Genomic DNA, 25,278 nt, shown 5'->3' on the forward strand with positions numbered 1-25,278 from the left:
GAGTGGTAGGAAGTGATGATATTTATTTATTACTTTTGAAGCGGTTTGAGGTTGAGAGGAAGGTTAGGCCTGTTATTTGCTATTCACATGATAGCACCTCCTGACCCTTTCATCCCCTTCCAATTTTTTTTTTTTTTTAATAAAAAGGAACTAGGTAAAATCGGCTTTTTAATCAATAGCCTGATTATACACTATACACTATCTTCTACCTGTTTTTTTTTTTCAAAAAAATTTTTTTTAACATTTATTTATTTTTGAGAGATAGAGAGAGGCAGAGCATGAGCAGGGGAGAGGGAGAGAGAGAGAGATACAGAATCCGAAGCAGGCTCCAGGCTCTGAGCTGTTTGTTAGCACAGAGCCCGATGCGAGGCTCAAACTCAAGAACTGCGAGACCATGACCTGAGCTGAAGTCGGATGCTCAACTGACTGAGCCACTCAGGCACCCCATCTTCTGCCTGTTTTCTAGATCTTGGAGTCATCAAAAGTGAGAGATAATCCAGTTTTTTTGTTTTTAGTTTTTAATTTACTGTTGCTCTTAAAAGTTCTTTGAAGGAGAAGTTTCAAACCATTAGCTAAAATCTATAGGACTTATATAGCTTTGTACTTTTCCACTATTGCTGTTCATGGATCTTAAAAACCCAGGTACATTAACAGTTCTATTTTTTCTTCAAGTGGAAAGATGTTAGATTGTATTTCATATCTCCTTAAAAAAATTTTAAAGTATAAAGTGATGTTATAAAGTCAACCAGAAAAAGATGTCTTTGAGTTTCCAAAGTAGGTTTGATGACGTATTCAGACTTTCTAACTTGAAATTTCAAGTATGTCTCACTTGTAGATTCTAAATTAGACTAGAAAAAAACCTAAATATTCCCAGTGACTTGGTGACCTTAAGTGCAAAACTATGCATAATGTGATCTCATTTTCATGTTAAAAAGTAACATGGGGCCCCTGGGTGGCTCAGTCAGTTAAGCATCTGATTCTTGATTTCTGCTCAGGTTGTGATTTCATGGTTCATGAGATCAAGCCCCGTGTCAGGGTCTGCTAGGGATTCTGTCTGTCTTTCTCTCTCTCCCCCCCCCCCCCCCCCCCCCCCCCCGCCCAATACTCTTTCTCTCTTTCTCTCAAAATAAATAAACTTAAAAAAAAAGTAACATGTTACTATATGTATGGGAAAAGGAATCTGGACTGATAAACTGTTAACTGTAGTCAGAGTGGTAAGAAGAGACAATAGGTTCTGAGAAATTTGTGGTTTTTGTTTTCTTTTTTGTTTTTTTAAGTTAACTTATTTTGAGAGAGAAAGAAAGAAAGAGAGCATGAGTTGGGGAGGGGCAGAGAGAGAGAGGAAGAGAGAGAATCCAAACAGGCTCCACACTGTAAGTGCAGATCCCAGTATGGGGCTCAAACCCACTGTGAGATCATGACCTGAGCCAAAATCAAGAGTTGGTCACTCAACCCACTGAGCCACCCAGGCACCCCAGAAGTTTGTGTTTTCTTTCTCTTTTCTTTCTTTCTTTTTTTTTTTTTTAATGTTTATTTATTTATTTTTGAGAGAGAGAGAGAGAGAGAGAGAGAGAGGAAGACAGAGCATGAGCAGGGGAGGGGCAGACAAAGAGGGAGACACAATCTCAGGCAGGCTCCAGGCCCCAGCTGTCAGTACAGAGCCTGACGTGGGGCTCAAACCCAGGAACTGTGAGATCATGCCGTGAGCCGAAGTCAAGAGTCTGAAGCTAAACCGATTGAGCCACCTAGGTTCCCCAGAAGTTTGTGGTTTCTTAAAGGACTTGTATGACTCTGGACTAAACATCTTCAAAGGGTGATAAAACTTTTTTCCTTCTTCTTCATGTTAAGAATTAATTCAAAGGTTTTTAACACTTGTTTATACCAGATTATAACAAGATTTTGTTTGCCCCAGGGCACAGTCATTAGACTTTTATGAATGTGCCACCTCTTTGTAAAGTGCATTGAGACCAGCAGATTAAAAAAGATCCTATCTTAGCGTAAATATTCAAAAGAATTGTCTTCCTTGTACCAGTAATAGTGTTAATAGTTGCTTTTGTCACTTAATACTGAAAATTTCTCTGCAAGAATTTGATTGAAATGGATAAAAATATTTGCCTAAGCTTTTTGATAGCTTTATTGTGATATATTTTATTTACTGTATAGTTCACTTATTTAAAGTGTACAGTTCAGTGCTTTTTGACATGTAGTCCTCATCACAGTCAATTTTAAACCGTTTTCATTACATCACAAAGAAAACCTGTACCTCTTTTCACCTCCTACTTCACAACCTCCCCTTCCCAACAACTCACTAAATCTACTTTCTATCTCAGCAGATTTGCTTATTCTAGACATTTCATATAAATGGAGTCATACAATTTATGGTCTCGTGTCTGATTTCTTTAAGATGATTATAGTATTCATAAAGTCACATGCATCATTGTTTGTTTCTTTTATTGCTGAATTATATTCCGTTGTATGGATATACCTTATTTTGTCTTTTTATTCACTGGTTGCTGGGCATTTAAGTTGTTCCTTACATTAGGTTATTTTGGGCTGTCATGGTAATTGTGTCTTGCTTTTTTCCATTGACAGTGTATCTGTCCGTTTTAAGAATTTTAAAAATCTGCAATTTTTTTTTTACTGTAGTCTTTTAAAAAATACTGTATTTTATTGTAGGATATACTGTCATCTACTTAACCAGTTTTATATCTTTTAAGTTTTATTCATTTTGCCAGAGAGAGAGAGAGAGAGAGAGTGAGCATGCACGAGTGAGGAGAGGCAGAGAGAGAGGGAGAGAGACAATCCCAAGCAGGCTCTATGCTGTCAGCACAGAGCCTGATGCGGGGCTTGATCTTGTGAACTGTGAGATCATGACCTGAGCCAAAGTCGAGAGTCGGACTCTTAGCTGACTGGGCCACCCAGGTGCCCCTACGTAACCAGTAATATTAATGGATGTCTTTGAGTTTTTTCCATTTTTCACTATTATAAATAGTACTTCAGTAAATATTCTTCCACATGTATGTTTGTGTGTGTGTGTTTCTGTAGTATAGATTTCTAAAAGTGGGATTGCTGAATCAAAGGGCATGAATATATACGGTTTTAGTAAAATATTGAAGATAAGACATCTTTAGACATAATTCTATTTGATAATAAAAGTCTTTTGTCAAATTATTTGTACATTCATGTATTTGTAGTCAAGGAAAAGCCAGTTCTGCTTGCTTGAGTTAACAGATTTTGTTAAGAAAAAAAATTTTGTGTTGAAAATGAGAAGAACATATCCACTTCAAGGTCTAAGGTGATAAAATGGATATGCAGTTCAGAAATACTTCTTATTTTACTTTTCTTTGAATTAGAGCCATCTACTAAAAACGTTGGTGACTAATATAAAATTACAGAACCTGTGTGGAGGTACTTCTGGTTAAAAAAAATTGGGGTGATCTTAAATGGTGGCAGAATTACAATGAGTTACAATTATCTTTTTCAAGACTGGTCTCTCCCCGTTTCACCAGAATTTTCAGTGTTTTGTGCAGGTGAAGACACTGAAGCCAAATGGGCCTAGACCTCAGCTCCAGGGTTCTTGTCTTCTGCTGTATTTTTTGACATATAAATGTCTATGTATTTAGTATTTATTTAGTCATCTGTTATCAAAGCTGTAAAGTAAGTTTTTGGCAAGGGACAATACAATTTGGGTTCTTTGTCAGACACTTTGAAATTTTTTTTTTTTTTTTTTTTTTTTTTTTAGAAAAAAGGTGTATTTGTATTTAAGTGTGTGTGTGGAGTGAGAGAGATCACCCTACACACTAGCGCCATTTGAAGTAGTAAAATTTTTGCTTAGTTTGTGCTAAAGTTCATGAGTAATAAATATTTGTGTTAATAGGTTTGTGAAATTGTTAATGAATAGTGCCTGGAGTTAGACTCATGTTTTCTGACCTCAATAAATGAAAAATCTAAAAATAAGAAGAAATGACAAATGGATTTGTAATCATGTGTTTATGCATATTCATTATATGTGAATATATGTTTATATTTAGTTGTTAGTGCATTTTGAGGCAGGGTTCTTCTGTATCACATCCTTATTAGAATGAATTTTCCTTGTCTTTCCAAGTGAAGACCTGAGGGATGGAGTAGTTAGTACTGTTTCTTAAGGTATATTATTGATACTGTATTAATATTGTATTGTATATTAAATAGATTAATATTCATAATTTCCTCTATTAGGATTTTTAACTAGTAGGCTATTTGGATATCTGAAGTTCCCAAAAAAGAGCTTACTCTTTAAAGGACTTTTTGATTAAAACCCAAATTTCCAAATGTAATTTAACCTTTACTTGATTCCTAAATGTTTATAATACTATAACAGTGAGGGGTGCCTGGGTGGCGTAGTCAGTTAAACATCCTTGGTGAAGTGACTTCTAGTTAAGTGACTCTTGGTTTTGGCTCAGGTCGTGGTCTCACAGTTCGTGGGTTTGAGCCCTGTGTCAGGCTGTGCGCTGGGATTCTGTCTCGCTTTCTCTCTGCCACTCTCTTACCTTTCTCTCTCTCAAAAATAAATAAATAAACATAAAAAAATACTGTCACAGTGAGGCAAAACGCTCAGGACCTTGTTGCCCCAGTTACTAGATGGTGTTCAGTTTCTTATCTCTTTTAAAAAAAAGTTTTTGTTTTTTTTTTTTTTAACTTGTAATCCTGGTAGAGTATTTCTTTGTTTATTTATTTATTTATTTTTAATATATGAAGTTTATTGTCAAATTGGTTTCCATACAACACGCAGTGCTCATCCCAAAAGATGCCCTCTTCAATACCCATCAGCTACCCTCTCCTCCCTCCCACCTCCCAACCCTCAGTTTGTTCTCAGTTTTTAAGAGTCTCTTATGCTTTGGCTCTCTCCCAACTGGTAGAGTATTTCTAATAGTCTGTGTGTCTGTTTGAATAGCCTTTTACTCCTAATTCACTTCCAATTTGAATATGATAATGAATATGCATAACACATATTGGGAACCCAGGTAACCTGACTTGTTAGATTTATATGCAAATGAGAAGTAGTAGATGTCTATTGAGAACTTTGGGGCATGAGAGCTTCAGACTTTTGATTTTATGGTTTTAGAATTTAAGTTTCATTTTGTTTTTAGAGTTCATGACTATATTTTGGAAGTTGGTGGATAGGTAATTATGTGTAATTTATGCATTCAAGTAATCAAATGAATCCCTTTGAGGATTCAGGTCCTTCATTATTTTGTCTGTAATTGTACTTACTAATCTGCATGATGATGTTATTTTTGCTTGCCATAAACTAGGGATAATGGTTATGTCAGAGAATATTCTTCTTTTGGTTAGAATAAATTTGCATGAAAAACCCATGGAAAGTAAAAAGCCAAAGTTAGATAATAACTTTTTTCTTTATGTTAAACATAAAAAATTATAGAAACCAAATGGGTATCTTTGGATTCATTAAAGACGATGGTTTTATGTTATATTCTTACTTGTGTAAAGAAATTGATGTTCAAAATGTTGAGTATATTGTTTTTTATTTTTTTATAATTAATTTTTTTAATGTTTGTTTTTGAGAGAGAGAGACAGAGTGCAAGTGGGAGAAGGGCAGAAAGAGAGGGAGACAGTATCTGAAGCGGGTTCCAGGCTTCAAGCTGTCAGCACAGAGCCCGACCTGGGGCTCGAACTCACAAACCATATCATGACTTGAGCCAAAGTTGGACGCCTAACCAACTGAGCCACCCAGGCGTCCCGAGTGTATTGTTTATATTATCTCATTATAAATAGGACATTTTATTGTATATGTGGCAAAATAATTACTTTCTGTATTAGTTTACAACTTTGGTAGGGATCATTTCAGTATAACAGGAATTCCAGTTTCCTGTTTTCAAGTGAGCTGTAAAAAAATTAGGTTTCATATTGTGTAATTCTTGCTTACTGTATTGCTTTCTATTTCCAACAAATATAGTCAGTTCTTTATTATTTTATTTTCACTGGAGCAAAATAAAAACTAATTGTAAAGAGAGTTATTGAGCTAAGTTTATTGAGTCTTTTGTTTCATCTATAAAATTGGTATTTCTAATGTTTTCTTTGCTGTGACTTGCTAATTTAGCATTTATTGGATTAAATGGCAGTAAAGGTTTTCTAGGATTGTGTAGTGGTCTGGTTCTGCTAATTTCCCATTAGTAGAGGACTAGCCAATGAGTGTTACTACTCTTTTATTAAAATTTTAAAATTTCTCACCTCTCAAGTTGTTTAAGTTTACTGAAAGATTTATGTTAGTGATTATAAAGTATTTTGTGGTATTGAATGGTTATGTGGTTAGTAATAGGCTATCTTGACCCAGAAGTCAAGTTTAGTTATTTATTTTTTAATTTTTAATTTGTAAAATTTATTCATTTTAGGGAGAGAGAGAGATTGTGCAGGGGACAGGGGCAGAGGGATAGAGAGAGCGAGAGAGAATCTCTGCACTCAGCACGGAGCCTAACCCGGGGCTCCATCCCACCTGAGCTGACATCGAGTCAGGCACTCAACCAACTGGGCCACCAAGGTGTCCCAGGATTTAGTTGTTTTAAAACAGGGACTCTTTGTTACATAATCAGGAATCCCTTAGTGCGTATTAAGGGAATTGAAATAGGATTTGGTGATGTATTTAAAAAGATACATGGTTATCTTTTCTAAATTAGGCTGCATGTTATTTCTTAAAATTTCAGACTTAATTTCATTTAATATACTTTTTTTTTTTTTTTTCAGTCTTGATGTCTTTTATTTTTTTTACATTTATCACGCCATGAATTCATAGGGAATGGGTTCCAACAGCTCAGGCTCCTTTCCATTGGTTCTCACAAAGTGTGCTTCTCTGGGTGGGGCAGGCTGGCGCTTCAGTTGAACCCAAGTACCTTTCTCCTTGGCTTCCTTCTTTTTCTGATCATTTTCCTTCACGCGCTTCAGGAAGCTGTCTCGGCTCTTTGAGTGCTTAATGTGCTCGATACGTACATTAATTCTCTTAGCAAGAATCTTGCCCTTAACTTGTTTGTTGACAACAATGCCAACAGCATGCTGGGTAACATTGTAGACTCTTCCAGTTTTGCCGTGGTAACATTTGTGGGGCATTCCTTTTTGAACAGTGCCCATTCCCTTGATGTCCACAATATCACCTTTTTTGTAGATTCGCATGTATGTTGCCAAAGGAACAACTCCATGTTTTCTAAAAGGCCTAGAGAACATATAGCGAGTACCTCTCCTCTTTCCCTTTGTGTTGGTCATTTTGGCGAATTACTGGAAGATGGCGGTTCCGGCCGAAAGGCTTAATATACTTTTTTGAGTGATTATACAATGTGTGCATGTGTGTTTAATGTGTGTATATGTATAATAAATTGTAAACTTTATTAAAGTGTAGAGTTTTCCTTTGATATAATTTGAAGTCATACAAGGAGCGGCAATGGTTCATTTAAGGAGAAATAGTTCACCTGAGCATTAGCATTGCATATTAGTTAATGGAGGGTTATTCGTAAGTCGTTTTGGTCATTTTGATCTTTTTTGTTTGTTAAACTAAAAATCTTTTTTGATTTCAGGGGGAAAAAAATAGTGGCTTTGATGTCCTTTACCATAATATGAAACATGGACAGATATCAACGAAAGAACTAGCAGATTTTGTGAGAGAAAGGTATGTATTTTTTTAGTAAGTCATTTAACAATTCATCATCAAATTAAATTTTAGAATAGAGATGGGAAAATTTTAGTTAGATTTGCATTAAAATAATCAAGTACACTTTTATAGTTATATTTTAAAGTAGTAGTTACCTGGCATCTACATGCTGAGGGCTAAATAGGTCTCCAAATAATATTGCTACACTCCTGGTTTGCAAATCACTGCTTGAATATATATACCTGTTTTTCGTTGAAAGAGCTAGCAAGGTGGTACAATAAAAAAATTGAGAAATTTTGTGGGATAAAATATTATCATTTCTTTAAACAAGCATGTCATTAAACATACTAAAATAAATTGAAAAATTTTCTGAATTTGTAGTTTAATTATGTATTATTATAACTTTTAAAACATTCGTTTGTTTATTTAGATTTTAAGTAGGCTCCATGACCGACATGGGGCTTGAACTCATAACACTGAGAGATCAACAGTCCCATGCTCTACTTACTGACCCAGCCAGGTGCTCCTGTAATTTTATTTAAAAAAAATATAAGTATATATTTTTCTATTCTGTAAATTTGTAAAATGTGATTTTCTTTAAGACTCTTAGAATATAATAGTTTAAAAACTGTTACAATCAATGTATTTTGGTTTGAATAAAGCTATTTTGTGGCTAGGCCCAGTTTGTGATTTTTATACGAGCACGTGTTTTTGTTTTTTATTTTTTTATTTGAGAGAGAGAGAGTGCAAGCAGGGAGAGGGTCAGAGGGAGAGAGAGAATCTTAAGCAGGCTCCGTGCTTAGTATAGAGTCTGACATGGGTCTCAATCCCATGGGCCTGGGATCGTGACCTGCGCCGAAATCAGTAGTCCGACGCTCAAGTGACAGAGCGACTCCAGCGCCCCTATATGAGCACATTTAAAATCTTTATCTTCGTACTATGGGGCTATTTTGCCATTATTTATTCATTTGTTTGTTTGTTTTTAAAGCTTTTATTTTTTAAGTAATCTCTACACCCAACATGGAGCTTGACCACACAACCCTGAGATCAAGAGTCACATGCTCCACCCACTGAGCCAGCCAGGTGCCCCAATATTTTGCCTTTTGATATAATACTCCGTTCATTGGGGTTTCTGGCTGGCTCAGTGGATGGAGCATGTGACTCTCAGTCTCGGGCTTGTGCATTCAACCCCCACACTGGGTATAGAGGTTACTTAAAAAAATAAACAAACAATACTCCATTCATTTCTTCTTTCAGTAATATATATTCCATGTTTGCTGTGTGCCAGGCACTTGTCTGGATTCTGAGAATATAGGGGTAAAGACATAGCTTTTGCTGTCATAGAGTTTACCAACTGATAGGAATTGGGGAACAAACTATTTTATGTAAGACCAGTCCTCTTCTGGCTTTCACTTCTCTTTTGGAGGTAAGAGAGAATCTAGAAGCTCTAAGTGCTATGGATAAGACTGTCCTTCACTAGCTTCTGCAACATCACTGGCAGGAGTAAAGAAGAGGCCTCAGAATACTGCATCTCCTGGCATGTCCTCTGGCCTTCCTTTTCCCCCAACATTTGCATCACTACTATAACTACTTTGAGACATTCAGGGCAGTTGTCATCAGGCCTTTTAGCCTATTTATGTCAGTTACCATAAGATGTCCAGAATCTACCATTTCTTGTCCAGAATCTAATCCCTTTATGATTCTTTGGGCAGTGAGACAACCAACCCTTCTTTCCACTAGTTCCCTACTTTAATGTTTTCTTCATAGCACTTAAAACCATGAGGTGTGTGATATTTTACTTATTTATTTGTCTCTCCCCTCTGGAATATAAATCCCACAAGGCACAAGGGCAGGGGTTTGGTTTTGTTTTGTTTTTTGTTTTTGCTTATTACTCCATCTCTTGAGCTTGGGAGAGTGCTTGGGTCTTAGTAGGCCCTAAGTAAGGATTTTTTGACAGAATAAATCTCTGACTTTACTGCCCTGATCCAAGCTGTCATTGTTGCCTGAACTGCAACAGTAGCTCCTCTTTTTTTTTTTTTTTTTCCTCTTCTTTAAGTTTATTTATTTATTTTGAGAGGGAGCATGAGCAGGGGAAGAGCAGAGACAGAGAATCCCAAGCAGGCTTATGCCGTCAGTACAGAGCCCAACGCAGGGCTCAATCTCACAAACTGTTGAGACCATGACCTGAGCCGAAATCAAGACTTGGGCGCTTAACTGACTGAGCCACCCAGGCGCCCCAACAACAGCTCCTCTTTGATCTGTCTACATTCGTTCTTATTCCCCTGCAACTTATTCTTTGTACTGTAATTGGAGTGCTTTTTCTAAACTGCAGTGAGGTTTGTTACCTTTCTGGTTTGAGTCATTTAGAAATCTTCCCATTACTCTTAAGGTAAGTCTGCCAACCTCTTGGTCTGATCCCAAGCTACCTTTCAAGCTTTAGTTCATGCCAGAATCCTTATTCTTTCCTTTCCAGAGACATTGGCCATTTATTGAAAGACGTCTTCCTGTCCAGGCTTTGTACATGCTTATTCCTGTTTTTGCCTAATTAACACCTGTTCTTTAGAGCTGAGCAGTGTGGTCACTTCTCCAGAGATGCTTTTCCTCATTTCCCTGACTAGGTCAGAAATACCTATTATAGTATTTCTCAACATCATATATCTCTTTGCAGTATCTATAACATTTTATAATGATTCATTTTTTAATTTGTCTCTGTTTCCCTATAAAGGGAAAAGTATGTAGTATTCTTCTTTACCCTGGTGCCTTGTACAGAGCCTGGCATAATTAGATACTCATATTTCTTGAAGGAGTGAACGAGAAAGGAAGGAAGAAAAGATAGACACATAAACATAAACTGTGCACTATGGATTTTGCATACATTAGTTACCTCCTTTCACTATCAAAAGTTTCACTTCCATTTTAGAGATAAGAAAATCGGGGCCCAGAAAGTTTGATTTCCTAAGTCAGTCATTCAGTTTCTCTCCTCCCCTCAGTCCCTCCTCCCTACTGGTTTGCTCCCTTCTTCCCTCTTGTATTCCTCTTTGCTCCTTTCTTCCTTTCCTGTCTTCCTCCCTTACTACCCTCGTCCTTCCTCTCTTCTTTCCAACAGCTTTATTGGAGTATAATTGACATACAGTATGCTGCATATTTGAAGTGTATAGTTTGATAAATTTTGACATATACACATACTCATGAAACCCATCACCACAACCAAGGTAGTGAACATATTCATCATCTCCTTTGTAATTCCTTGCCCCTGTCTCTCCCCCTCATTGCTAAACACCCACTCATTTGCTTCTGACATTTAGGTTAGTTTGCCATTTCTAGAATTTTATATGAATGTAATCATACAGGGTATAGTCTGTTATCCAGTACTTTCACTCAGTATAATTATGTTGAGATTGATCCATGTAGTTGCATTCATACCTTGCTACTGTTGAGTAGTACTCCATTTATAGATATCACAATTTATCCATTCATCTGTCAAAGGAAGTTGTACCTATCTTTTGAACTTTGTATTAATTATATCAGTTTAATCATATAGTAGTTATTTTGTCTTCTGTCAGTCAGCATGTTTATGAGATTAATTTGTATTTAGTTTAATTCATTTGCAATGCCATGTAGTATTAAATATGCCAAAATGTATCTACTACCATTGACAGAAATTTGGGATGTTTCCAGTTCTTTTTGCTATTACAAGTGATATTGCTTTGAATATTCTGGCACATGTGTCTTGGTATACATATACATGTATTTATATTAAGTATATACTCTGGAATAGAATTGCCAGGTGATAGAGTAATGTGTATGTTTAACTGTAATAGGTAATGCCAAAGAATTTTCCCAGGTGGTTGTACTAGTTTACAACAGCAGCAGCCTTGTTTCAGAGTTCTAGTCCTTCCATGTCCTCATCACCACTTGGTATTGCCAGTCTTTTAATTTGAATCATTGGATAAGTAGTGGTACAGGTATCTCCCACTTTTCAGAAGCTTGTGTTATGCCAATTGGCTTTTATGGAAGACGTACGTTAGTACCTGTTTTTGCTAACCCAAGAGAAATTCGAAGAGGATTTTTGCTGTTACAAAAAATGGCAAAATGCGAACATAGCGTCCGGTGTTTGTTTTGCAGTGAGTCCTTCCTTCCATAAGGAAGCAGTGTGCACAGTGAGGGTGGCACTGCCAAGCTCCTTTCCCAGGACCTTTACTCAGCATCTCAGCATCAAGCTGCCATAGTGTTGAACTGTGTCTTTGAGCATCTGTACTTTATTTCAATTTATTTTGTGCATCTGTTAGCAAGATGTGTCCTACAGTATCAGAAAAGCCTAAGAGAGGTTATTTGGGGGGTCTGGGAAAGCTCAAAATAATTTCCATATAAATTAATGGTAATTGTTTCTTTGCTTTATGCCATTTGGCTTATGAAACGTTTCCTCAGAAGGCTTTACTTTTGGATAGTGAGGGATACCTGTATCTTACTGTGGTTTTAAAATGCATTTCCCTGATGAATAATAAGCTTGACATCCTCTCATATGTTCATTGGTCATTTGCATTTTCTTTTATGAAGTCCCTGTTCATGACTTGTATATTTTTTTAGTTTTTTCCCCCTTTTAAAAAATAAATTGAAGGAATTTTTATATATTTTGGGGGGATGCAGTTTGTTGGTAAGGTGTTACAAATTTATTTATAAATGCCCTTGATTTTTTATATATTGATTTTGTGTCTAGTAACCTGGTTGTTCTTGCTTATTCTGATAATTTATCTGTAGATTGTTTTGGATTTTCTATGTGTACAGTCATCTTGTACAAATGACAGTTTTACATCTCTCTTTCCAATCCTTATACTTTTTTTTATTTTTCTTGACTTCTCATACTGGCTAATACTTTAGGTATAATGCTGAATAGAAATGGAAATGTCAGGTGTCCTTGTCTTATTATTCCCAGTCTCACATTTCACTCTTAAATATGATATATTTATTCTGTTTTTTTCTCTACTGTTAATCAGATTATAGGAATTTCCTTGTTTATATTGTTTTGTAAGGTTTTTCTTTCTTTTTTTTTTTTTTTAATTCTGCATGGATGTTGAATTTGGTCAGATACTTTTCCTGTATCCATTGATGCGGTATGTTTTTCTTCTTTCTTTCTTTCTTTCTTTCTTTCTTTCTTTCTTTCTTTCTTTCCCTCTCTTGTTAAAATCTGAATTACATTGAATTTTTTTTTAAGATTTTATTTTATTTGTAAATTTTTATTTATTTATATTCTAGAGAGACAGAGATAGGGCGAGTAGGGGAGGTGCAGAGAGAGAGGGAGACAGAGAATCCTAAGCAGGCTCTGTGCTGCCAGTGTAGAGCTTTGCACAGGTCTTGAATTCACAAAATTGTGAGATTGTGACCTGAGCCAAAACCAAGAGTCAGACGTTCAACCAATTGAACTACCCAGACATCCCTATTTTATTTTTTTAAAGTAATCTCTACACCCAGCATGGCACTCGAACTCACAACCCCAACATCAAGAGTTGCATGCTCTCCTGACCGAGCCACCCAGGCGCCGCACATTGAATTTTGAATGTTAGACTAACTTTTCATTCCTCATATAAACTCAACTAGGTGGAGTTGTATTATCATTTTTATATATTGGTGGTTCAGTTTGCTATTTTATTTAGGATTTTATCATCTGTATTTGTGATTGAATTTGGCCTGAAAAATTCCCTTTATCTAACTATCTTTCTTAGGTTTTGGTATCAAGATTTGTTGGCCTTATAAAATGAGTTGGGGAGTATACATCTTTTTTTTTTTTTCTGAAAAAAATATGTGGCAGATTATGGTTTCTTCTTTATGTGTTTCATTAACTTTGCTGGTAGACCTACTGGGACTTGAAATCACCTTTATAGGAAGGTTTCAATTACATATGTAATTTCTTGAATAGTTACAGGACTCTTTGGATATTCTAGTTCTTCTGTGAGTTTGATAAGTTATATTTTTAAGGAATTTTTTTCATTTATGCTTTCAAATTTATAGGCAAAAACTTATTCTTTTTTTTTTTTTTTTTAATGTTTATTTACTTTTGAGAGAAAGAGAGAGAGACAGAGGTATGAGCAGGGGAGGGGCAGAGAGAGAGGGAGACACAGAATCCAAAGCAGGCTCTAGGCTCTGAGCTGTCAGCACAGAGCCTGATGTGGGGCTGGAACTCATAAACTGCAAGATCATGACCTGAGTTGATGTTGGACACTTAACTGACTGAGCCACCCAGGTGCCCCAAAACCTTATTCTTAATATCCTTTTATGAACAGTTTTATTTTTGTTTTTTTAAAAAATGCTTATTTATTTTGAGAAAGAGCATGAGCAAGGGACGGACAGAGAGAGAGGGAGAGGGAGAATCCCAAACAGGTTCCATGCTTTCATCACAGAGCCTGCTGTGGGGCTTGATCTCATGAACTGCGAGATCATGACTTGAGCAGAAATCAAGAGTTGGCCACTTAACTAACTGAGCCAGCCAGGCCCCCTGTTTTGTAAACCTTTTAAATATCTGATGGATCTGTACTAGATGTTCCCTTTTCATTCCTGACATCAGTTATTTGTACCTTCTCTGGATTTTATCAGTCTCCTTTGTCACTTGTTGGTTTTAAAAGTTTTTATAAAGAAGCAACTATTAGTTTTGTTGATCCTTTTTGAATATTTGTTTTTTATTTCATTAACTTTGTGTTCCTTATCTCTTTTGACTTTGTATTCAGTTTGCTGTTCTTTTTCTGACTTTGACATAGATGTGTGACTTAATGATTTTCAACCATTTTTACTTTTTTTAAGATTATTTTTTAAATGTCTATTCCTGAGAGAGAGAGAGAGAGAGACAGACAGACAGACAGACAGACAGAGACAGAGCATGAGCCAGGGAGGGGCAGAGAGAGAGAGGGAGATACAGAATCTGAAGCAGGCTCCAGGCTCTCAGCTGTCAGCACAGAGCCCGTCGTGGGGCTCAAACTCACGAACCGCGAGTTCATGACCTGAGCCGAATTTGGACGCTTAACTGAGTGAGCCACCCGGGTGCCCCAAGATTTAATTTTTTTAGATAATCTCTTCACTTAATGTGGGGCTTAGACTCCAAACCCCGAGATCAAGACTCCCATGCTCCACTGACTGAGCCAGCCAGGTGCCCCAACCTTTTTTCATTTCTGATATAGTCATTTAAATCTGTAAATTTCCCTGAAGCATTGCTTTGTTATGCTTCACGAGTTTTGAGTAATAGGATTTTCATTATATTTAATTTAAAGATATTTTAAGGATTAAAGAATTTAAAGATAATGTGCTTTCTTCGTTGCCTCCCTGGGTTATTTAGAAGTAAATACATAAATAAATATGTATGTGATACATATATTTATATTGTTTGTTTTTGTTACTATTTTTGTTTTTGAGAGACAGCTTGAGCACTGGAGAGGGAAAGGGAAAGAAATTCTTAAGCAGGCTCCACACCCAGCATGGAGCCCAACATGGGTCTCAATCTCATGATCATGAAATCATGACCTCTGCTGAAATCAAGAGTCAGATTCTTAACTAACTGAGCCACCCAGGCACCACTAGAAGTATGTTTTTAAATTTCCAAATATGTGATGATTTTAAAGGTATAGTCTAGCTCATGCTTAATTGCATGTGGTTAGAGAACATACTTTGTATGATTTCAGCGTTTGGAAATTTGTTCACACTTGGGTTATGGACCAGGATAGAGTCGGTATTGGTAAATATCTGCATATACCTGAAAAGACTGTATTTTGCATTTGTTGTCTATATGTATTTTTAGGGTAAGTTTGTGCATTCTGTTGTTCAACTGTAATACATCCCTACTGGTTTTTATTTTTTTATCCTGCTTGTTTTATCAATTTCTGAGAGAGTTATATTGAAAATCTCATTCTGATTGTGATATTTCTGTGAATCCATATAGTTGTGTCAATTTTTGCTTAATGTATTTGAGGCATGTTAGTAGGGGGCTACAAAATCTTTTTTTTTATCTTTTATTTTTTTAAATGTTTATTTTTGAGAGAGCGAGACAGAGTGTGAGAGGTGGAGAGGCAGAGAGAGAGAAGGAGTCACAGAATCTGAAGCAGGCTCCAGGCTCTGAGCTGTCAGCACAGAGCCTGACGTGGGGCTTGAACTCAATGGACTGAGATCATGACCTGAGCTGAAGTTGGACGCTTAACCTACTGAGCCACCCAGGCGCCCCATTCTTTTTTTTTTTTTAATTTTTTTTTTTTAATGTTTATTTTTGGGAGATAGCATGTTCATGTGAGCTGGGGAGGAGCAGAGAGAGGAAGATAGGATCCAAAGTGGGCTCTGCACTGACAGCAGAGAGCCGATGTGGAGCTTGAACTCACGGAACCTTGAAATCATGACCAGAACCAAAGTCAGATGCTTAACTGACAGAGCCACCCAGGCGCCTCCAAATTCTTTTTTTTTTATTGAAGTATAGTTGACACACAATGTTAACATTAGCCTCAGGTGTATAGCATAGGTATTTCACAACTGTATACTTTATGCTATGCCTACAAGTTTAGCTACCATCTATCATTATACAGTGCTATTACTGTACTATTGATTATATTTCCTATACTGTACCTTTCATCCCCATGACTTATTCATTCCATAACTGGAAGCCTGTACCTCCCGCTCCCCTTCACCCATATTCCTCCCCATCCCTTCCCTCCAGCAGCTATCAGTTTGTTCTTTGTATTTATAGGTCCGTTTTTGTTTTTGTTTGCTTGTTCCTTTGTTTTGTTCTTTAGATTCTACATATAAGTGAAACCATATGGTATTTGTCTGACCTACTTCACTTAATGTAATACCCTCTAGGTCCATGCATGTTGTTGCAGATGGCAAGATTACTCATTCTGAGTAATTATCTTTTCCTTCCTTCCTTCCTTCCTTCCTTCCTTCCTTCCTTCCTTCCCACATTTTCTTTATCCATTTTATCTATCAGTGGACATTTAGGTTGCTTCCATATATTGGCTATTGTAAATAATGCTGCAGTAAACATAAGGGTACATATATCTTTTCAAGTTAGTGTTTCAAGTTAGTGTTTTCATTTTCTTTGGGTAGATACCCAGTAGTAGAATTACTGGGTTGTATGGTATTTTATTTTTTGAGGAACCTCTATAATATTTTCCACAGGGACTGCATGAATTTACATTCCTACCAACAGTGCATTAGGGTTTCTTTTTCTCCACATCTTCGCTAACACGTGTTTCTTGTTTTTTGTTTGTCTTATTCTTGTTTGTCTTATTTTTTGTTTTTGATATTACCTATTCTGACTGATTTGAGGTAGTGTCTTACTGTGATTTTGATTTGCATTTCTCTCATGATTTGTAGTATTGAGCATCTTTTCATGTGTCTGTGGGTCATCTGTATGTCTTCTTTGAAAAAATGTCTTTAGATCTTCTGGGTTGGTACAAATTTAAAACTATTACATCTTCAGGATGAACTGCACTTTTTATCATTATGAAGTGTCCTTTATATCTGTGACATTGTTTATTGCCTTGAAGTTTACTTTGTTTTTGTAGGGTCATCGGTTTGCTTTTGGTGAGTGTTTGCATGATATATGTCTTTTCTTTGCTGTTTTCTTGTGGTGTAGTTGTGTTTCTTATTTTTAAAGGCACTTTGACAGTCTTTATTTTAATTGGAGCATTTAGTCTCTAACGTACAGTAGAATTGCAGATATAGTTGGGTTCAAATCTGTTGTCCCAGAAGTTGTCATACTTTTTATGTAGAGGTCCAGAAAGTCACTATTTCAGGCTTTGTGTGTCATCTGATCTCTGTTGCAGGTATTCGGCTCTGCCATTTTAGTACAAAAGTAGTCATAGCCAACATGTAAATAAATGTTCTTGGCTGTGCTAATAAACTTTATGGGGACAAAAATGGGCCATATTTGGTTGATGGTCTTGTAGATTGCCAAACTCTGTGTTATTTTAGTATTTGCTATTTGTCTTACTTGTTTGGTATTTTTTCCTCCTCTTTCTTGCCTTTTGGCCTGTTTTTTTTTTTTTTTTTAATTCTTGTTTTTTTTTTATTAGCTTAGAAGTAAAAACCCTCTTCTACTGTTCTTTTATTAGTTATCCTAGAGATTATAATATACTTAATTGAGCTGTTAACTTACAATAATTGATCCTTTTACCCTCTTTCTGAAAATGTCGGAACCTTAGAATACTATCACGTCCTGACTTAATGCCTCATAGGACATTTGTGTGTATGTGTTTAACTTTGTCCTATGAACATTGAAAATTTTCCATTAAAAACTTTTTTTTTATTGTGGAAATACATTTCTTTAACTTTTTATTATGGAAAAATTCAAACTTAGTACAAAATGCATTAAATATATAAACCACTAAATAATGAACTCTAATATAGTGTCAGCAATTTTTGCTATTTTGCTAGTCTTGCTTAAAGCATTTCCCTAGCATCAAATTGTTATGTTCATGGATACTTTTTTTATATGTATCTCTAATACCTAAGGACTTAAAGAAGAATGATATTATTAGTCATCTAATAAAATTAGCTGTAACTTAGAAAATATTTTCTAATATCTAATCCAGCTGATTTATTCAAATCAGATTGTTACATATTTTATTCTTCTATATTCTTAGTATTTTGGATGGTCATTATTTAGATTTATTACAATTATTTACTTTTTCTCTGATAATTTGTCTTTTTCTCTTTTTTCACTTCTGTTTAAATTTTTTTTTTTAACGTTTTATTTATTTTTGAGACAGGGAGAGACAGAGCATGAATGGGGGAGGGTCAGAGAGAGGGAGACACAGAATCTGAAACAGGCTCCAGGCTCTGAGCTGTCAGCACAGAGCCCAACACGGGGCTCGAACTCACGGACCGCGAGATCATGACCTGAGCCGAAGTCGGCCGCCCATCCGACGGAGCCACCCAGTCGCCCCTTCACTTCTGTTTTAAAAACATCTTAGGGGCGCCTGGGTGGCTCCGTCGGTTGGGCGTCCGACTTCAGCTCAGGTCATGATCTCACAGTTCATGGGTTCGAGCCCCGTGTCGGGCTCTGTTCTGACAGCTCGGAACCTGAAGCCTGTTTCAGATTCTGTGTCTCTTCTCTCTCTCTGCCCCTCCCCTGTTCATGCTCTGTCTCTGTCTCACAAATAAAAAATAGTAAAAAAAAAAAAAATTTTTTTTTAAACATTTTAAATATTTCTTTAAAAAAATTTTTTTTACATTTATTTATTTTTGAGAAACAAAGTGAGACAAAGCGTGAGTGGGGCAGGGGCAAAGAGAGAAGGAGACACAGAATCTGAAGCAGACTGCAGGCTCTGAGCAAGCGGTCAGCACAGAGACTGATGCAGGGTTCGAACCCACAAACTGTGAGGTCATGACCTGAGCCGAAGTCGGATGCTCAACCGACTGAGCCACCCAGGCGCCCCTTAAATATTTCTTTTAATGAGTATTTTCTGTTAATGAATTCTCAGTTTTTATTAGTCTGATCATATCTTTATCTTCATTTTAAAAACTTTTTATTATCGACAACTTCAAACACATATAAAACTTTACTCAGAAGTCATGAACTTAATGTAATGAACTTCCATGTTGTAATCACTGAGCATGAATACTTAGCAAAACACAACCAGTCTTGTTTCATCTGTTTTATACCACTGAGTTGTTGTGAAGCAAATCTCAGATTCAGAAACCTTACATTACATCCATTAGTATTTCATATGTATCTTTAGAAAAAATCTGTAGAAATATGAAGTAAATCTCAGATTCAGAAACGTTACATTTCATCCATTAGTATTTAGAAAAAATAAAAAGAGCTTTTTAAAAAATATAACCACAATATGTTATCTAAAATTATATATTAACTTCTTAATATCAGCAAATATCCAGTCAGTGCTTTGTTTTCCTCAGTTGTCTTATATACACAGTACATGTGGTTGATTTCCTCCAGTTAGGATCCCATGAAGATTTACACATTTTGTTTGGTTGATAGGATTTTTGAGATTTTTCAAATGCTAATCTGTAGGTCTATCTCTCCACCACCTTCATAATTTTTAATTTCATTTTAGAAACCAGATTTATTTTTTTGTTCTCTAGAGTGTCCACTATCCTGGAATATGCTAATTGCATATCCATAGTTTTATTCAGTATTTTTCTTTGCTCATTTCCTATAAATTGTCATTTAAACCTAGCAGCTTGATCAGACTGAGTTCAGTATTTTGACAAGAATACTTCATAGGTGGAGTTGTGTACTTCACTGGAGTCATATAATTATCTGGTTATATCTGTTTTATTATGTTAGTAAGTATTGATTGTCACCTAGATCCATGATTTCATTAATGTTTTTTATTTCCAGTCATGTTTTTGCTAGATATTGGATTCTAGTTGGCAGGGTTTTTTTTGGTAAGGTTTTTTTTTTTTCTTAGAGCAGCTTTAGGATTACAACAAAATTGAGAGGAAAATACAGAGATTTCCCATTTGTTCCCTGCCCTAACTTATGCATAAATAGCCTCCCCTGTCATCAACATCATTTACCAGAATGGTCTATTTAAAAGATTTAAAAAAAAAAAATATTTATTTTTGAGAGAGAGAGTGAGCAGGGGAGGAACAGAGAGAGAGAATCCCAAACAGGCTCTGCATTGTCATCACAGAGCTCATTGCAGGGCTTGAACCCATGAACCGTGAGATCATGACCTGAGCTGAAATGATGAGTTGAGCGCTTAACTGACTGAGCCACACAGATGCCCCTTAAAAGACTTCTAAAATTTTTAATTGAAATATAGTTGACATACGATTTATATTACTTTCAGGCATACAATATAGTGAATTGACAATTACATACACTACAAAAAGCTCACCACTGTAAGCGTGGTTACAGTCTATCACCATACAGAGTTTTTCCAGTATTGTTGACTCTTGTTCCCTATGCTGTACTTCTCATACCCATAACCTTTTTATTTTATAACTGGAAGTTTGTACCTCTTACTCCCCTTCACCTGTTTTCTCCATTTCCCCACCATCCCCTAGAATGGTACATTTTTTACCAAGGATGAACCTGCATTGACACATCATAATCACCCAAAGTCCATTGTTTTACCTTGGGGTTCACTCTTGGTATTGTACATTATATGGGTTGGACACATGATAATGGCATAGATCCATCATTACAGTATTATGTAGAATTTGTGAATTTATGACTGTCCTAAGGATTCTTTGCATTCTTTTGTATTGTTTTCATAGTTTGGCCTTTTCCAGATGTTATATAGTTGAAATCAGACAGTGTGTAATAGACTTTTCAGATTGGCTTCTTTCACTTAGGAATATGCATTTAAAGTGCCTCTGTCTTTTCATGGCTTAGTAGCTCATTTCTCTTTAGTACTGCATAATATTCCATTGTTTGGATGTATCATAGTTTATCCATTTACCCACTAAAGGATATCTTGTTTGCTTCCAAGTTTTGGCAGTAATGAATAAAGCTGCTGTAAGCATCTGTGTGTGGGTTTTTTGTGTAAACTTAAGTTTCCAACTCCTTTCGGTGGATACTAAGGAACTCCATTGCTGGATTATATAGTAAGAGTATGTTAAGTTTCATAAGTAACCCTCAAACTGTCTTCCAAAGTGGCTGTATCATTTTGCATTTCTGTCAGCAATGAATGAGAATTCCTTTGCTCCACATCCTTGCCAGTATTTGGTTTTCTCAGTGGTTCAGACTTCAGTCCTTCTAATAGGTATGTAGTCATATCTTGTTTTAATTTATATTTTCCTGATGACATGATCTCTAGCATATTTTCATATGCTTATTTGCCAACTGTATATCTTTTTTTAGGGAGATGTCTGTTAAGGTCTGTGGCCCATTTTTTAATCATGTTATTCTAAGAGTTCTTTGTGTATTTGAGATAACAGTCCTTTTTCACATGGTGTCTTTTGCCAATAGTTTCTCCCAGCCTATGACTTCTTTCTCTTGACATTGTCTTTCACAGAGCAAAAGTTTTTAATTTTAATGAAGTCCACCTTATCATTGATTTCTGTCATAGATTTTATCTTTGTTTATCTAAAAAGACAGCACCTAAGACATCATACCCAAGGTCTTCTTAGGTTTTCTTATGCTTTTCCTAGGAGTTTCAGTTTTGTGTTTCACTGGATTTTAAAAAAAATTGAAGATCATTCTAGTATCTACTGTTGAGATGTCAGCTATCAGTAATTATTGCTTCTTTAGAGGTAACATTCAGTGGTTGGAAGTGTTTAGCTGCTTTTAAAATCTTTTAGTCTTTGATTTTCAGCAGTTTTACTATGACTAGGTGTAGATGTAGTTTTACTATGTGATGAGATGTACATATCTTTTTATTTATCCTCTTAGGGTTTGTTGGGCTACTTGGATCTGTGGTTTGAAACCTTTTGTCAGTTTTGGAAAATTGTCCATTATTATCTCTGAAAATAATTTCTTCTGACCCATTTTTCCCCCTTTACACATATGTTAGAGTTTTTTTACTTTGTCCTTTGTCCTTCTGTTTTCCATTCTTCCATTTCTCTTGTTTTCCATTCTTTTGTCTCTCTGAGCTTTATACCAAGATAGAGTCTTCTCATCCCTCTTCTGGTTTATTTATACTCATTATAGTGTATTGAATCTGCTATTTAACCCCATCCATTGAGATACTAATTTTTGATACTACATTTTTCAGATACAGAATTTGTATCTTTTTTCAAATTTGCTATGATTTCCTTTACTTTTTAAAAATGATTTCCATTTCCCTATTGAAATTTTTGATTTAATGTACTGTCTCCTTGAACATAATACATAAACTCATAAAGTCCAAGCTTTGTAATCTCAGCATTTGAAACATTGCTCATTTGTTCCTCCTGGTTTTCGTTCATTTGTCATATTTGCCTGATGGTTTTATGAATGTATGTTAAGACATCCATACAGGATCCAATATCAAGGTTTGAAAAGGTATGGTTTGCAGTCCCTTTGAGAACTTGCCTACTAAACATTCATCCTTACTCTTTGAGTCTCAAAGGGTTTGGGATTTCCCATGCTTAACATCTTTGGCGAGTCTCAATCTAGTTTTGTCTCCCTTGCTCTGTGAGAGTTTTTCAACTCTGCTCCACTTCTCAGTCTCAGCTGCTGCTTCTAGATGCCCCCCAGGGAAAAGCTGACCGACATATCTGACTTACTTTTCTGGATAGCCTTCTCTTAAATCTTGGCTTACTCATTGCTCTTTTTTTTTTTTTTTTTTTTTTTAATTATTTATTTTAGGGAGAGAGAGAGAAAGTGTGTGCAGGGAGGGGCAGAGAGAGAGGGGGACACAGAATCTGAAGCAGGCTTCAGGCTCTGAGCTGTCAGCACAGAGCCTGATGCAGGGGGCTCAAACTCGACAAACCATGAGATCATGACCCGAGCCAAAGTTGGACACTTAACTGACTGAGCCACCCAGGGGCCCTATTGGCTTACTCAGTCTTAACTGCCTCCTTAGCTTCTGTTGCCTTTTAGCCCCCTTTCTCCATATTTTTCTGGCTTTCCTCATCAGGATGTTTTTTTGTACCAGTTTACTATTGCTGGAGATTGAATCATTTTTTTTGTGCTGTTGAACTTATCCATTGAGATAGTAATATTTTTTTTCTGTATTAACTCTTTTTAGATGATCAGAGTACCGCCCCTGTGATATAGTATATTAAAAAGACACACAGAAGTTTAAAGGAGAAAAAAAAAAGTCACAGTCCCATCAGTGAGAGGCAATTACTAATAATAGTTCCTTTTTGTTCACTGGTTTTTGTGAGCAGGGCGCTGGGGAAGAGTTTGAAGATAAGCTTAGTTTGAATATTCTGAGTTTGAGGGGATTAAGGTACCTAAGTAGGGTTATGCTTGAGACATTTAGATATTAAATTGATGGTTTGATGTAAGAACAGTGTGGAGATCTGGATTTGGACATTAAAAGCAGAAAGTTTCAGGGCACCTGGGCAGCTCATTCGGTTAAGTGACTGACTTTTAGTTTCAGCTCAGGTCAAGATCTCACAGTTTGTGAGTTCAAGCTGCATGTCAAGCTCTGCACTGATGGGGCAGAACTTGCTTGAGATTCTCTCTCCTCTCTCTGTCCCTTCCCTGCTTTCACTCTCTCTCTCAAAGTAAATAAACATTTAAAAAAAAAAAGTTAGTTGAACCTGTCAAAGTAGATGGAAGGTCTTTGGTGTTTTGTAGATTATATTTCACTGTTACAGGTTGCACAGATAGAGAAGGGACAGGGTAATTGTGGGAGAGATAAGACAAAACTTAACTTTTCTAGGGTTAAGAAGGCCAGTACAGTCTCATATTTTGTATTTGAGATTATGTGTTTAAGGGAAAAATTGTTTTCTTCCATATTTAATGGTTTGGTTGATTTTTTTTAAAGCCTAAAATCCTATATGCTAAATTAGTGGTTATATAAAACACAGTTTTCAAAACAATTTTTTTTAATGTTTATTTATTATTAAGAGGCAGAGACAGAGCGTGAGAGGGGCAGAGAGAGGGGGAGACACAAAATCTGAAGCAGGCCCCAGGATCCAGCTGTCAGCCTGACGTGGGGCTTGAACTCATGAACTGGAGATCATGACCTGAGCCGAAGTCAGACGCTTAACTGTCTGAGCCACCCAGGTGCCCCATAAAACACAGTTTTTTAGCGTGAAATACTTATTTATTAGTGTTTTAGATCTAATCACAAAATAGATTAAGCCTTGATAACTTATGTTTGGCTTGTCCAAATGACAATCATCAATCTTTTGTTCTATTAAATGTGCATAATAGTGAAATCACAGTATTAAAGAATAATAAATCTATATTAACTATACTAGAGAAGTATTAAGTACAAATGACTTTCACACTGAATTAGTTTACAGAGAAATAAAGAGAGACAGTCAAGAAGCAGTGCTGTTGTACTTGTCGTTCAAATAACCACTGATACGTTAAAATAAAAAGAGTAATGATTTCATTTAATTTTTGGGATACAAATTTTTTTAGTTCTATACCAGACCAGTTCTTTAAATATATGTGCTCAAAGGGCATTTAAGGATAGGCCTGAAATTTATGACCACGTATTTGTTTATTTTTAAGTAAGCTCTGTGCCCAACATGGGGCTTGAACTCACAACCCCAAGATCAGGAATAGAATATTCTACCGACTGAGCCACCCAGGTGCTCCAGTACCTACTTATTTTTAATATATATTTGAGTTTTTTGTTTATACAGTTTTAATTGTATTTTGATAATTTTTCTGTGTTTGAGAGCTCTTATCATACGGAAATTTGATTTAACAGAGCTACAATAGAAGAAGCATACTCCAGGTCAATGACAAAACTAGCAAAATCCGCAAGCAACTATTCACAGCTTGGGTGAGTTAATGTCTTTGAAAAACTTTTTCAATGTTGATTTAGGCACAGTTCTTGAGAATGTTAGGTTCTTATTGAAGATTAATTGTTGGTAAATATAATAATATATAATGTACTGAAAAATGTTTTTATATATGAATATATTCTTGACTTAATAGAAAATAGAATTGAACTAATCAGTTAATGCAGTCTAAGTAAATGAAACCCATTTTCCCCTTTATTTAACTACCTAGTCATTTGGTAGTATAATTTTGAGATCATAAATGTTATCTATTGTACATGGTTATTCTAGTTTTCTGTAAGTTCACT

General features: G+C 35.9%; 2 protein-coding genes across 3 annotated transcripts in view; one reads left to right on the top strand and one right to left on the bottom strand.

Moving 5' to 3' along the window:
* FCHO2 (FCH and mu domain containing endocytic adaptor 2) overlaps nt 1-25,278 on the top strand; it is a 121,163-nt gene that overhangs the window by 9,614 nt on the left and 86,271 nt on the right. For both annotated transcript variants that reach the window (XM_042940833.1, XM_042940824.1), the window contains exons 2-3: nt 7,563-7,654; nt 24,898-24,972. In XM_042940833.1, the coding sequence (XP_042796767.1) occupies nt 7,563-7,654; nt 24,898-24,972 (167 nt within the window). The remainder of the gene's footprint in view (nt 1-7,562; nt 7,655-24,897; nt 24,973-25,278) is intronic.
* LOC122221530 (60S ribosomal protein L21) lies at nt 6,734-7,304 on the bottom strand. Its single transcript, XM_042940845.1, has one exon. The coding sequence runs from the start codon at nt 7,252-7,254 to the stop codon at nt 6,772-6,774; it is 483 nt and encodes a 160-aa protein (XP_042796779.1). The 5' UTR covers nt 7,255-7,304; the 3' UTR covers nt 6,734-6,771.

The sequence above is a fragment of the Panthera leo genome, chromosome A1, assembly GCF_018350215.1.
Source record: "Panthera leo isolate Ple1 chromosome A1, P.leo_Ple1_pat1.1, whole genome shotgun sequence".
NCBI classification, from domain to species: Eukaryota; Metazoa; Chordata; class Mammalia; order Carnivora; family Felidae; genus Panthera; species Panthera leo.